This window comes from Acromyrmex echinatior, chromosome 10, assembly GCF_024713525.1.
Source record: "Acromyrmex echinatior isolate Ae372 chromosome 10, ASM2471352v2, whole genome shotgun sequence".
NCBI lineage: Eukaryota > Metazoa > Arthropoda > Insecta > Hymenoptera > Formicidae > Acromyrmex > Acromyrmex echinatior.
In genome coordinates, this window is record NC_141861.1 from 4,055,454 (window position 1) to 4,071,369 (window position 15,916).

The 15,916-nt window shown below is 29.5% G+C and overlaps 1 protein-coding gene across 4 annotated transcripts; it reads left to right on the forward strand.

Annotated features, from left to right (window-relative positions):
• The first annotated feature begins 895 nt into the window (after window positions 1–895).
• LOC105142917 (aminopeptidase N-like) lies at window positions 896–15,916 on the forward strand. Of its 4 annotated transcripts, none has more exons than XM_011050844.2 (15): window positions 896–1,117; window positions 4,385–4,705; window positions 6,418–6,722; window positions 7,200–7,358; window positions 7,784–8,083; window positions 8,870–9,062; window positions 9,258–9,414; window positions 9,492–9,573; window positions 9,830–10,013; window positions 10,288–10,498; window positions 10,799–11,079; window positions 11,234–11,433; window positions 13,783–14,094; window positions 14,321–14,408; window positions 14,847–15,916. In XM_011050844.2, exons 2-15 carry the CDS (start codon window positions 4,406–4,408, stop codon window positions 14,994–14,996), a joined length of 2,922 nt encoding a protein of 973 aa, XP_011049146.2. In that variant the 5' UTR covers window positions 896–1,117; window positions 4,385–4,405; the 3' UTR covers window positions 14,997–15,916. The 4 variants fall into 4 exon arrangements, with proteins under 4 accessions (XP_011049146.2, XP_011049134.2, XP_087266498.1 ...); XM_011050832.2 differs by having other exon boundaries at window positions 4,393–4,705; XM_087410372.1 differs by lacking the exon at window positions 896–1,117 and adding an exon at window positions 1,145–1,231 and having other exon boundaries at window positions 4,393–4,705.

The window sequence follows — 15,916 nt, forward strand, 5'->3', positions numbered from 1 at the left end:
GATTATTATTTATATTTCATTTATATTTTACTCGTATTTATATTATTTTTTTATTTTTTAACATTTTACTATATCATTTTACTCATTTATTGTTAAAGATCGATTAAAAGTACAGCTTTTTGTATTAAGTAATGCCAAAGCGTTGCATAAAAAAAGAATTCGTTGTTCTTAGTTAAAGGAAACAAATTATTACATAAAAGAACATAGATCATAAAAAATACGTAAAAAAGTGTTTTTACTATACATATAATAAGAAATTAAAGAGTAGTCTTTCTTATGAAATATTAAACCATTTAGTTGAACATTGAAATTTGAATATCAACATAATATGTGAGCTACGCACTTAATTTAATTATAAAGTAAGATATTATGATACAAATTGCTTTTAGGAAATTTATAATAATTTTTATATTTTTTGCATTCTGCATTTCTCTATTTTTATAAGATATCATTATTATAAATTTTTGTTAATTGATGTAATAACAAATATCAGATATTTCTTCTATGCATATGAAATTTGTCATTAAATATACTGAAATTGAAATATGTTTTGGCAAAATAAGTTGTAGCATCGTAAGTTGTAGCGTAAATCTCAAAGTAAATATATTGTATATTCTATGTTAGAAATAATAAATTTAACAATATCTCTATTTTATGAAAGACTCGACTAAAAAAGCTGATCAATTTAAGAGTAAGAGAGTTGAATGTAAATTTCTCAAATTTATTAAAATAAATTAGACTTTTTATTTGAAGAAAAAAATATCATTTATATTAAAAATGAAAAATATGGCTTTTTAAAAATACAATATTATTATATAAATGATCTGATCTAAATCTGAATTTAAAATATTGCATAACTACATTGTTTCCTCTTCCAGCAGAAAAAACGACGAAGTTGTCATTCTGTCTTTTGACAGTTGCACGCGAACCGTTGAACGGATGCTCACAATCAGTGTGATGGTCGAAATTGCAATGCCACCTCAGATTTCTTAAACTATCTAAGGCAGTTATATCTCTTTTAGGATGCAAACATAGCTGATTACTTCGCAAATGTTTGTAACGCGAAACGTATAAGTGCAACAAACTTACATAAGTGCAAATAATTCCTCAGTAAAAAGTGAGTTGTCTGCAAATAAAAAACACGTAGTCAAATATTATTTGATTTGTGATATTAAAGTGTTTGTTAAATTTAACATAGCGCTTCATTCAAATACAAATTTGGCAATTACGCGTAAGATTTATTATAGTTTATCTTGCGTGATTACGGCAAATATACATATCATTCAGTACATATTACTTAATTTCCAGTATATATTTAATAATCAAAGATTTATGTCTAATGATTCACGATTTTAATAATTTAAATGATTCATTTTATATTATGATAAATTATAAACACGGGAACTTCATCAATTTAAGCGTTTTCCACATTCGCGTTTCTTTGATATACTCACTCGAATTGTTTAGAATATAAAAATTACTTTTAACGATTACTTTTATCTGGTATACGTAGAACGAAAAGTTTTTTTTGTACAATAATTTTATGGAAACTGTTATTTTTTATCTTAATACGTACGAGTAAAAATTTTTATCGATTAGGAAAGCCAAATAATTCCACAATTTCCAAATTTATAAATGATATACATTTATATAAAATAAGCAAAGTTGGCAAACGTTACTTTGTTATTATTTTTTATACTAAACAATTTGATACTGATGTTATAATTTTTTATGACGATAATGTTAATTAATTAAACGCTAAGAATAGAAAAGTTACTTTCAAAAGTAATTTGTTACCATTACGTCTTACTGAAAAAAGTAATAAGTAACGCGTAACAATATTTATTACAAGTAACGTATAAAAAATAACGCGTTACAAATTAACAGTTATTTTTTTAGTAACGAATTTTTTCAACCCATTACAAATAACGATTGACTTTTCTAATCTCCGATGTTAGCATTGATGTCATAAAAAATTAACAATGTCATTACCAAATTCTTATTATAACAAGGTAACATTCAACAAAGTCTTTACAAGTAACGCGTTACTTACTTACATTGTAAAAAGGCTAGTTAAAACGTGAAAAACTTTTATCATTGATTTTATCGCTTTCTTTGTGTCTGTTTTAAACATTTTAACAAATTCATGTAGATAATATTTGTTTTAAAGTAAAATGAATTTAGATTATTTAATACAAGTTAGGATGTCTCGGATAGCTTTTGAAAAGGTTGATCATCTGGTTATTCGCTTTAAGATTAAGTTATATTCTGTACTGTCATACATATCGTCCCTTCACGTCGAAATCTTGCAAACGAAGCCTCAGTTGTCATCTCGCGATCAGTCGCGATCTTTCTTTCGGAGAGAATCTATCTTCCTATTTGTTTTATGTATTATTCGAAAAGACTTTATAAATTTAAGCTTTTAAAATCGAGCAACGTTTTGAATTTGTTCGTCCTTGCAATCTGTACACTGAGAAAATTGTTCATTTAATTAAATTAATTTAATTTATTTTTATTTTTTTCTGATGAAGAATATACGTATTTAAATCAAACATGTTATATTTGATTTACGTATTATATATTTTTCAACGAAAGAAATCAAGACAACTAAATTAATTAAGTCCAATGAACAAGTTTTTTTTCTCGATGTAGTGATTATATTTAATGACGTTTATTGTTATTAAAATGCTAATGATATTATTCTTAACGTCGAGACACTACCATGTCTCCTAACTAGGCGTAACTGTTGTATACTGACTGCATTTTCTATTTGTCCGAGAAAATATGAGCTGTGAAATAAATGCTATTTATAAAGCGTTGAGAAAATCGTTACGCTTTGTCTCGCTATGCGTGACCGACTCACCTGTCTCGTGTTTCTATGATTTCGTTTTTTCTTTCTCACCAGATAGTTTAGTCTACTCGCAGATATGTACGTTTAACTGTATATAATTCTCGTGAATTTTCATATCTTAAAGGCTTTTGTAACTAGAATGTGCAACCGAAATAGTGATGATACAATCACTACACGAATATTCGTATTTGATAAAAAATATATTCCACATTTATTCTTTGTATATTGATATTAGAAGAATGTTGAAAAAATAATACTTTTTATATAAACATTTGAGTAACATTTCATAAAAACGTTTTGTATAGATAGTTAAAGCATATTATAAATTTTAAAATGAATATTGAAAGTATTGAAGTTGAAGTTTAAATGAGTATGTCCTCTTTGTATCGTTACATAAGAAGGTATTGTAGGTATAGCATTTCCATAGCAATTAGGTTCGTATGATATCGCATTAGCTTTGCAATTGTTTCGACCGACTTTTGCATGCTATTTCATTGCAAAAGATACTAATTCTAAGAATTAGAAAAAAAAATGAAGAGTAAATTGAACCGAGATTAAAATTAATCTACATTGATGAAAGCGAATGTTATAGTATCTATATTATGACACATTCTTTTTCTTTATTTTCCTTAAAATTAGAGAGAAAAGGTTATGATTGTTAAGCAAATTAAATAGAATCATGACTTATTTCGTGACTTTATTTTCCTTCTTATATTTATTCGTTGGCATAGATAATAATAAATACGCATACAATATAAATACATGTAGATTTACTGTCTATATGTATATGTATGTACATTTAAAGCAACTGTTAATTACTATTGCATTTGTAGAAGTGTATTTACTACACACACACACACACACACACACACACACACACACACACACACACACACACACACACACACACATACATACACAACTATTCATAAAAGTCGTCAGCGTATGTGCAATCTTCTACGATAGCATTTATGATAATGTTATATCTGATATTTAAAAGTTTTGTACAAGAAATAAAATATTACGTTAATCATCAATTTTATAAATGTATTTATATTTCGCAGAAAATTTAATCTTGATACTATTCAATAATACAATTTTTGACGAACTTAGATGCGATTTTTTAATAAAATTTAAAAACATTTGTTGTTTATTAGATTTTTAAAAATATTTAACGTATAAGTATGAGAATAAGAAATTTATGATGATAATTAACATTACAAGAGAAAGTAAGTAAATATTTAAAAAATACAGTAAAAATTGATTAATAATTATAATTTCACTAGGCTCACTAAAATTATTAATGTAGTTAAATAAAAATAAATATAAAGACAGAGAATAGATATAAAAATATAACGAGGTAAGTATCAAATAATTTGATGACGTGGCGTAGATAAAAAATAATGTTAACTCATTTATATTTAATTATGCTGGGCAATATTAGTGTAGTTTACACAACTGCAGACGCGATAAAACTGAAAATGTACGTGTATACTTTTTTTTGCCTTTTTGCCAGTTATGTATATGACTCAGTCTTGTAGGGTTCTGGCAACGATGGACACGAATACGACTACGTTTGTACGCAAAAATGGCTGTACAGTTCCCTGGTATTGCGCTTCTTTTCTGGGCGTTTTTTTTCTATTCAGTTTGGCCACCACTGGTTTGTTAGTGTATTATTTCGCACCTTGTCATGAGAAGCAAGTTTCGACAAATACGGAAACGGATATTTTCTCTCCGACGATACCAACAAAGAAAGATATAAATATTAGATTACCGAGAAATATTGTGCCGGATTTGTACGAGTTATGGCTGATACCATTCATATGGGAAGGCAACTTCACTTTCCACGGCGAGGTAATGCTTTTTAATTTAGTAACATTTTTTTGTTATAAAAGTATTAATAGACTTCCAAAATTGACAAAAACATTAGAACTAATATGATAGTACAAACCAGATCGTAACGCGCAATAAATTTAATAATCATAAAATTGATACATATATATAAATTCTAGATACAAAAATTCGAATTTTTGTATTTAGAATTTAAATGTAAGTAACCATTTTATTTATTCTAAAATTTATTATGTTTTGCGATCTGCGTTATACTCTAATTGGCTAGTCTTATGTTTCCATTTTATTTTTTTTGTAATAAATAAAAAATAGTTTGATGAATGTATCGACAAACGCATTCTAACAAATATCTGTATCTCTTATTAAAAGAAAAACAATTTTAAAAGAATTATGAGAATATGTGAGAATATGTAAGAATTAAAAGTTTGGCATTGTATTATTCGATCTCTATTATAATGTAATTTTTTATAATTTTGTAGAATTGTATTTTTTATGTTTAAAGATTATTTCATAATGATTCATTATTTTATTACGTCTTTTTTATTTATTTATGTCACTTATCAAAATATTTTTTTTGACGTTATGATTTTGTTACAATTATTTATAGACAAATCGGTTAGACTGCGTTATGAATGATTACTTCTTATTGAGAACTTTGAAATGTTTTTCTATGTATTTAATTCTATATTTAAATATTGTTACTATTATAAAGAAACGATCAAGTTACATTCGGAAACAACATCCAAATGCTCCAATGTATCATTTTATTCTTGTTGTTCACCGAATTAAATAAGGTTATAACGATATACGTGTGTTTACGAACGTGCCTTTAGTAATTAATGCAATGTCATTTAAATTTATGGAAAATTAGGTAAATCATCCCATTCCATCATGTGTGTCATTCTTAACTCCTGTAAGCTTTGCTTTGTCTTTTCTATAAATTGTTTGTTCTGATTCGAAACAATTTTTTGAATTGCATGCAAAGAAGAACATTTTATTGCATATATTAAGGGTTCTGACTAATCGCCGCAGTCATATAGGATCATGACATCATACCCGAGCGTGAAATGACACATTGAAGTTTCTTGCATGCCATTTTAAATAAAGAGAATTTAAATAAACAAACTAATGAGATCGCTTTAAAACACTTAAAAAAATGGAAGCTATCACATGACAGTCAGTAAACAGTCGAAAAAGTAAAGTAAAAATGAACTGTCATTGTCATTAAGTAAACATTAGGTAAATGCACTTTATGTACCTATTACGACTATTTGACTGTTAGGAGGGATAAGAATAACTTTGGCTCGTTTTTCAAGTGTTTTTAAGAGATCTTATTATTTTATTTATAAAATAATAAGATCCATCTCTCTTTATTTATAAATGGCATGCAAGAAATTTTAACTTGTCATACTTTTTGTTTATGACGTCATGCTCCAATAGGCGGCAAGGATCTTAAAGAAAATTCTATGGTCACGGTTGCATTAATTATGCATTAATTATGCATTATATTTATATAGGATACTGTATATAATATATATATATATATATATATACTACTATATACAATTCTGAAGTATCTTTGGATACTATAATAAAATAATTAAGAATTTTACACATAATTAAAATTTAGTATTAAAATTTTGTAACATTTGAACGTATTATTAATTTATTTAAAAGCTGTCTTATAAAAATAGAAGTATTATCGATTTGTTTAGATCAAAATTTTGGTAAACGTGACAAACGATACGAATAATGTTACCTTACATGCCGTTGACATAAAGATTGATGAGAGTTTTACGAGTATCAGGGAGTATTCGTCTAACGATAAGAGCAACAATAAGACTACGGTAATCAGGATTATGGAGCAGAAAAATGATACCGATAGACAATTTCACGTGATTAGAACGTCGAAGTTGAAAAAAGGCAAACAATACATCGTACATCTTAAGTTCATTGGATATTTGAACGACGACTTGCACGGTTTCTACAGAAGTTCGTACACAGTTGGTAATCAGACAAGGTAAACAATATAAAACTTTGTGGGTGATATAAATTTAAATTTATTGCTTTGTGTTTTGATTGATTTAATTAAATGTACTATTAAATTTAAGCACCAATTTTCCAATAGAAAGCTGTTTTATTTGCTACTACAATCATTAATATAAAATTTAAAATCTAAAACTTCAATTTATATAATACTTAATTAAATGAAGAAGCACTGTTACAATCGTAGTAGATAAATTTGAATGTTCAAAAAGTTTAAGTTTATTTCCTAAAGAAAAAAATAGAAAAAAGATCTTCTTAAAATTATTTCACTAAAATCCCTTGATTTCTAACATTATTTTATACTTATTATAGCAAAGTGTTTTAATTATAGAATAATTATTCTTTAAATAATCTCGTTGTGGACGGAGATGCATCACGTGTTTGATTAACATGCGTCTTCAGAGAGGGATTGTTGACAGTTTGCCAAAGGTATTTAGTTTCTGCATTATAGATGGATTGCTACGACTCAGTTTGAACCAACGGATGCACGCCGTGCTTTCCCATGTTTCGACGAACCAGCTTTGAAAGCCAAATTCCAGATCAACATAGCGCGTCCCCAAAACATGACATCTATTTCAAATATGCCCAAAAAAGAAAAAACGACGCCACTGTGAGTAATTATATTATATTTTTGGATTAGCGCAGCTGTGTCTTTTTGTAAATCTGATTTATATTTTTTGGAATAATTCCGCGATTGCGCTTAAATTTATGATTTAACTTGTTCTCTTTTTATAATTTAGAATTTTATTTAAAGCAAAGAATTTGAAATATAAAATTTAACACAATTAATATATAGTTATATTTAAGTATTTTACAAATGAAATTTATAAGTTTAATGTATATCATATATGCGACATTAGATATTAATAAGTTCACAGAGATAAAATTTTTCTATTATTTAAGTAAAAACATATATATGATAAGAAATAATTTAAAATAATAATGTGTGATTTTTTAAAGATATTAATTTTAGGACAAATTATTTAAGTGAGTGCACAGAGTTTAAAGCATACTTTTGTTTTGTTTAATAATCAGGCCCGATATAAATACGTACGTGTGGGATCACTATGAGCGTTCGGTACCGATGTCTACGTACTTGGTGGCTTTCATAGTTTTTGATTTTAATGTAAGGAAATCAAAAGATGGCGACTTTAGAGTTTGGGCACGCCATGATGCTATTGCTCAAACAGAATATAGCTTGAGTATTGGACCGAAAATGCTTAAATTCTATGAGGACTACTTCAAGATCAAGTACCCTTTGCCGAAGATGGATATAGCTGCGTTACCAGATTTCGAAGCTGGCGCCATGGAGAATTGGGGGTTAATGACGTTTAGGTAAGATTATCAAGTGCGAATTAACGAAATGACATTTACTTTATTATTATTAGTAGAGAAGATTAGTAAGATATATTATTAGTAAGAGAATATTATTAATTTTATTTCCCAATATTCTAAGTAATACAGAAACAATTTCAAAAAATGAGGTATAAAAATAAAGTTATTCAGATATTTTATTCTTCTAAATTCTTCAAATATTTTTAATACGTAATTACTTGTATATATTAAATAGATAAAAGCAATTTGGCAATTATTATTTTATTATATTTTACGATGCAAATCTTTTTTTTTAAATCGATATTTTTTGATAAAAAGTATTTTGGTCTACGATTTCGTTGATACATTCTGCATAAATATATTCATTTAATAGTAAAATTTTCACGTTAATTATTTTTATTTATTAATATAATTTAATAACTTATATCACAGAGACAGAAGTTTTTTTGCAAATAAATTTATGGAATAATTATATTAATTTCTATATTTTACCTCATGATTAATCAATAAATATTAAAACAAGTAATAAGACAATATATTTTGCTGATAGATTTGATTTGATCTTAACAAAAAATGTTGTCAGCATTTAAATAATTTACTAGAACATAATTTATGTGAGTATTAGCAAAAGTATGATACTTGGAATGTTAGAGGCAATTTATACAACTTTATAAATTAGATTATATGTATTTGTATTATTATAAGTTATATTAATAAATATATATAAAAGACGCTAATAATTATATCAGATATGAAAATACCTAGTAAGCTATTTTATCAATTTAGAGAAACAGGAATATTGTACCAGAAAGAGGAGGATGGTATAACAGACAATGATAGTAAGCAGCTAATAGCTTTAATGTTAGCACATGAACTTTCACATCAATGGTTTGGGAATTTAGTGACTCCAAGTTGGTGGACAGATCTTTGGTTAAATGAGGGTTTCGCTAGTTACATGGAATACATTGGCACAAATGCGGTAAGTTATTTCATACGGGATTACATTTCATACAAAATGTCGAATTGTAACACTGTATGATGGTAAATTGATGTTTTTAAAAATTTATTTACATTAAATCAAAAATTAATTTTGATTTAAAAATGTACTAAAATGCTTTGAATCTATTTTATAAATTATATCATAATGTAAATTTCATATTTATGAAATATGTAGGTAGAACCGAAGTGGAGAGTGCTGGAACAATATGTTGTTCATGAACTTCAAAGTTCATTCAATTTAGATGCTTTAGAATCTTCCCATCCTATATCTATTGAAGTCGACTATCCGGATGAAATCAATGAAATCTTTGATGTCATTACTTACGTAAAAGGTACAGTTTATGACGATCTATGAAATATGATGATTTTAAACAAAACTGTGTAATTATATTACATTGAAATTGTTTAGGTTCTGCCGTAATAAGAATGATGGATCATTTTCTCACAACAGATGTTTTTAAGAAGGGTTTGACTAATTATTTGAATGAAAAGTAAGTAAAGATCAATTAGAAAATTTTTGTATAAATAACGATTTAAAAATAATAATACTCTCCCCTCTCCTTAATATCATTTTGCAACATGATTATTACAAAGTAATTATTATATGTAATTATGTGTAATATTTTGATCATATCATAAATGTAAATAAATTTTTGCAATGTTATAAATAATGTAAATAATATTTTAGCAATTTAAATATATTTTTATGTAATTAAAAAAAAAATTAACAATTCTATGTGTTTTCAGAGCATATCAAAGTGCCGAGTCAAATGATTTATGGTACGCTTTGACCAAACAAGCTCATAAAGATAAGGTACTTGATTCGAACATAACTGTTAAGAAAATAATGGATACTTGGACTCTGCAAACCGGCTTTCCTGTAGTTACTGTCTTACGAAACTATAGCAATGGTAGTATTATACTGACGCAGGTATGCTAATAAGTATACATGTAATGCTGATTTAATAAAGCATGATTATTTCAACAACAATTACTACTTAATAAATAGAAGTGTCTTATTCGTAATAATTCTCTACTCAACATTTTCTATATTCTATATAAGATATTGTTATCATAAAATATCATAAAATATATACATATTATATTGCATTATAACGCTATTAATAAGATATAGTTATTTGATTAATGAATTGTTTGGTAAGCGATTTATATAGCATTGTAAGCATTCTTTCTACTTCTTGCAGGAACGTTTTCTGCTTGATAATAATGTTACGAGAATCACATCTGATAAGTGGGAACCATTATGGTGGATACCAATTACTTATACGACTGAGAAGCAATTAAACTTCAATAACACTCAACCTACAAAATGGATGAAAGCAGAACGTTCGATCACTCTTAACGATTTAGATGTGAAACCCTCTCAATGGATACTTTTTAACGTGCAAGAAACTGGTAATTAGTTATTTGTGGTAAAAATAAAAAAATATTCTTATGATCAATAATTTATTATCTCTGAGATTTCTTTCAAAAAATAATTATTAAATAATTTTTTTGAACTAATTCTAATATCTCTGTAAAACTTTGTTTTAAATTTAATAGAAATATTTGGAGAGTAAATCTCCTGATAATAATATGAATGTTTTATTTAAAAAGCAATTGTAAACAGAAATGGAAGTATTAAAAGGTGATAGAATTATTTGAAATATGAAGAAATAAATACGATAATAATATTTAATATTGCGTTTGTGACAGGATATTACAGAGTGAATTATGACACGGGAAATTGGAAGTTAATAATAAAACAGTTGAATAATATTAAAAACTTCAAAAATATCTCGGTGATTAACCGAGCACAATTGATCGATGACGCTCTTAACTTGGCTAGAGCTGGCAAACTCGATTATGATATTGCTTTCAATATCACATCTTATTTGGCTCATGAAACAGAATATTTGCCCTGGAAAGCAGCTTTCCGGGCTATAAGTTATCTCAACAATATGTTAATCAAATCACGAGGTTACGATAAATTTAGGGTAAATTATAGTCAATCAAGAGTAATAGAAATCTGTGAGATACAAATTTCAATGATAATTTAATTTGATGATTCGTAATATTAATATAAAGTATACAGATATATATAATATTTTATTAACTCTAATCTTTAATACTATCATTAATACCTTTCAGTTACATATGTTAAAGATACTTGATAATGCATACAAGCAAGTAGGTTTTGTTGATAAACTGGATGATCCTCAGATGACAGTCTTCAATCGAATTAATATTTTAAATTGGGCATGTTATCTGGACCATGAGCATTGCGTTATGAAAGCTGTGCAATACTTCAAATATTGGCGTAACACTCCTAATCCAGATATTAATAATCCGTAAATAGAAATATCACATATCATAATTTAAAATAAAATTATTTGTTGATACCCTAACCATAACCAAACCTACCCTAACGTAACCAACATAACATAACCTAACCGAACCTAACCTAACTAACCCGACCTAACCTAACCCGACCTACATAACCCAACCCGACAGAACTCGACTTAACCTAACCGACCTAACCCAACCTAACCTAATTCGACTAATCCGACCTAACAAAACCTAACCTAATCTATCCTAACCTAATCCGACCTAACATAAAATAACCTAACCTAACCTAACCTAACCTAACCTAACCTAACTATAACCTAACCTAACCTAACATAACCTAACCCGACCGAACCTAACTCTAACTCTAACCCGACCTAACCTTACCCGACCTAACCCGACCTAACCTAACCCGACCTAACACGACCTAACCAGACCTAACCTAACCCGACCTAACCCGACCTGACCTAACCTAACCTAACCTAACCTAACCTAACTCGACCTAACCCGACCTAACCTAATCCGACCAAACCAGACCTTACCCGACCTAACCTAACCCGACCTAACCCGACCTAACCTAAGCAGACCTAACCCGACCTAACTCGACCTAACCTAACCTGACCTATCCCGATCTAACCCGACCTAACCCGACCTAACCTAACCCGACCTAACCCGACCTAACCCGACCTAACCTAACCCTAACCTAACCCGATCTAACCTAACAAGACCTAAACGAAACTAACCTAACCCGACCTAACCCGACCTAACCCGACTTAACCAGACCTCACCCGAACTAACCAGAACTAACTATAACTCTAATGTAACCTAACCCGACCTAACCTAACCTAACTTAACCCGACCTAACCTAGCCCGACATAACCTGAGCTAACCTAAACCGACCTAACCCGACCTAACCTAACCCGACCTAACCCGACTAACCTAACCCGACCAAACCCGACCTAACCTAACAAGACCTAACCCGACCTAACCCGACCTAACCTAACCTAGCCTAACCCGACCTAACCTAACACGACCTAACCCGACCTAACCTTACCCGACCTAACCCGACCTAACCCGACCTAACCTAACCCGACCTAACCCGACCGAACCTAACCTGACCTAACCTGATCTAACCCGACCTAACCTAACCCGACCTAACCTAACCAGACCTAACCCGACCTAACCTAACCGGGCCTAACCCGACCTAACCTTACCCGACCTAACCCGACCATACCCGACCTAACCTAACCCGACCTAACTCGACCTAACCTAACCTAACTCGACCTAACCCGACCTAACCTAACCCGACCTAACCCGACCTAACCTAACCCGACCTAACGCGACCTAACCCGAACTAACCTAACCCGATCTAACCCGACCTAACCTAACCCGACCTAACCCGACCTAACCAGACCTCACCCGAACTAACCAGACCTAACTCTAACTCTAACGTGACCTAACCCGACCGAACCCGACCTAACCCGAACTAACCTAACCTAACCTAACTCGACCTAACCTAGCCCGACCTAACCCGACCTAACCTAACCCGACCTAACCTAACCTAACCCGACCTAACCTAACCCGACCTAACCTAACCTAACCTAACCCGACCTAACCTGACCTAACCCGACCTAACCTAACCGGACCTAACCCGACCTAACCTAATCGGACCTAACCCGACCTAACCTTACCCGACCTAACCCGACCTAACCCGACCTAACCCAACCGAACCTAACCCGACCTATCCCGACCTAACCTAACCAGACCTAACCCGACCTAACCTAACCCGACCTAACCCGACCTAACCTAACCTGACCTAACCCGATCTAACCAGACCTAACCCGACCTAACCTAACCTGACCTAACCAGATCTAACTCTAACTCTAACCTAACCTAACCTAACCTAACCTAACCTAACCTAACCCGAGCTATCCTAACCCGACCTAACCCGACCTGACTCGACCTAACCTAACCCAACCTACCCCGACATAACCAGACCTAACCTAACCCGACCTAACTTAACCTAACCTAACTCTAACTCCAACCTAACCCGACCTAACCTGACCTAACCTATCCTGACCTAACTCTAACATAACCTAACCTAAACTAAATTTAACCTAACCTAAACCTAACCTTACCTAACTTAATCTAACCTAACCATACTATTACATTTTTCAATGCACATGATCGTACTTCTTGGTTGAGTCATCCTGTTTGTTTTGAATATATTAGTTGTAGTATTAATTGTAGTATTTGAATATATTATTTTCAATGTTGTAAATTTTTCGCTTTGAAAAATAATTAATGAAGAAATTTATGTATATTTATGTAGCTATTACTAATATTATGTTTAGGGTTCCACCGAACTTGAAGAGCGTGGTATATTGCACAGCCATTCGGGTGGGTGGACAAAGCGAGTGGAAATTTGCTTGGCAACGGTATCTAGCAGCCAACGTCGGATCAGAAAAGGATCTGCTTTTGCAGGCATTATCCTGCTCAAGAGAAATATGGTTGTTGAGTCGATATTTAGATTGGGCTGTGACGGAAAATTCAGGAATCAGAAAACAGGATGCTACTCGAGTTTTTGAATCGGTTGCCAGCAATGTTGCCGGACGTTCACTCACATTTGATTACATTAGAAACAAATGGATGGACCTCAGGCAATAGTAAGTTCCCTTATTTTTATATATATATATTTATACATCACGGTAAACCTTGAAGTGAAGCAGAACATTAATTAGAAGAGTCGATTAATCCTCCGTAATCTTTCCTATGGAAAGATAGCAATTTATTCTTACTTATAGTTTAAATGGTTATTGATTTTATTTTAGATTAAATTATGTTTCATTTGTGAAATTTAAATATTACATAAATATCATTTATCATTTTCAGTTTCGGAATATCATCTTCAATATCAGCTATGAATGCCATCATACCATCGGTAGCAGGAAATATAAATACAAAATACGAACTCAAAGATGTAAGTTGTGTAAAAAATGATATATTAAGTTATGAGAAATTACGATGTATATATGTATATATATATATATATATATATATATATATATATATATATATATATATATATATTGATATATATATATTAGGTATTGGAATTAATTCGTAGCGTTTTTTAATGAAAGAATGTTATTTATTTCACATGAGCATTAAAAAATACATTAATGAAAGTACTTCCCATCACTTGTAAAACGCTACGAATTAATTCCAACACCTAATATATTTATTGGAAGTGATTTAAAATAAGTTTAAAAATAATTTAAATAAGAAAAATAAAATTAGTTTTGTTCTTTTGATAAATTCGATCAATGGGTTGATAATCATCAGTTTTCATAAAAATTTTATTTTTTAGGAAAAAAATAATTTTGCAATATACTTATTTTTTATGTTATTTTTCTAGCTGATAAACTTTGTAAAAGAACATCTGAATGAATTTAGTAATGCGACAAGAACCCTGCAACAAGTAATAGAGAATGCAGAATCTAACATAAGATGGTTTGATAAGCATCATGTGAAGATTTATAATTGGTTACAGAAAAATGTTGTATAATCGATAGACGTATCCTTAGAATATTAAATATAAAAGTAGACTCTACACAAAGAATATTTGTCGCTAGACAAATCTCTCTGTATAATTATTGTTAATTATATTTATGCAAACGATCATAATATTTGTCAGGTTGCAGTACAAATTTTCATCTTATTACGATTGATTCGTAGTAATGAGACGCTACAATCAAGTGTGAAAAAAGATAAAGAAAATCGACAGACCAAGAGAATAAAATTGTCACAATGCTTACAATTGGAACAATTTTGAGTATCAGTGCGAAAGGTTGTATTCATATAAATTTATTTTTAATTTGATCCGATTTAGATTTAAAAAATATTAATTTAATTTAAAATAAAGTATAACGAAAGAACTTGTGATATATAATTATACTGAGAATTCATAATGTTACGCATTTTATAATATTATTTACGTAATCGATATCTACTGTGAAATGTAGCAATTTAAAAATCTAAAATAATGTATAATTCGAATTAATCAAATTTCTTAGTTAAAAAAATTTCGTGACTCTTTCGTACGTTACATTTATCTATGTTAATACGAGAAAACAAAAAGCATATATGTCAAGGAGTATGTATTGTTCATTTTAAATTGTTCAATTTTTATAATTGAATTTTGTTACAAGTTAAAGTTGTCAGTTGCACAGAGAAAAAGATATGTTTAAACTCGAGAATTCTATTTACATTTGTTTCATTGAAACAAATTTAATTTTAAATGGAACATATTTTGTTTAAAAAAAATTAGTTTTAAAAAAATTTAGTTTTAATGAAAGTAATCACATTCTTAATTTAAACATCCATTTAGTTGGACTATTCCAAAGCATAAAAATTTGTTTGATTTAAAGAAATCTTTTTTTCTGTATGGGTTGTACTTTATAATATTAAATCTTTTAATAAATAGTA

Bases quoted from the DNA above. Each gene is read 5' to 3' on its own strand.
- LOC105142917 (XM_087410371.1), top strand. From the start codon at position 4,370: ATGTATATGACTCAGTCTTGTAGGGTTCTGGCAACGATGGACACGAAT. The intron at 9,415-9,491 runs GTACAGTTTATG...GAAATTGTTTAG, and splicing joins TGTCATTACTTACGTAAAAG to GTTCTGCCGTAATAAGAATG. The intron at 11,080-11,233 runs GTAAATTATAGT...AATACCTTTCAG, and splicing joins GAGGTTACGATAAATTTAGG to TTACATATGTTAAAGATACT.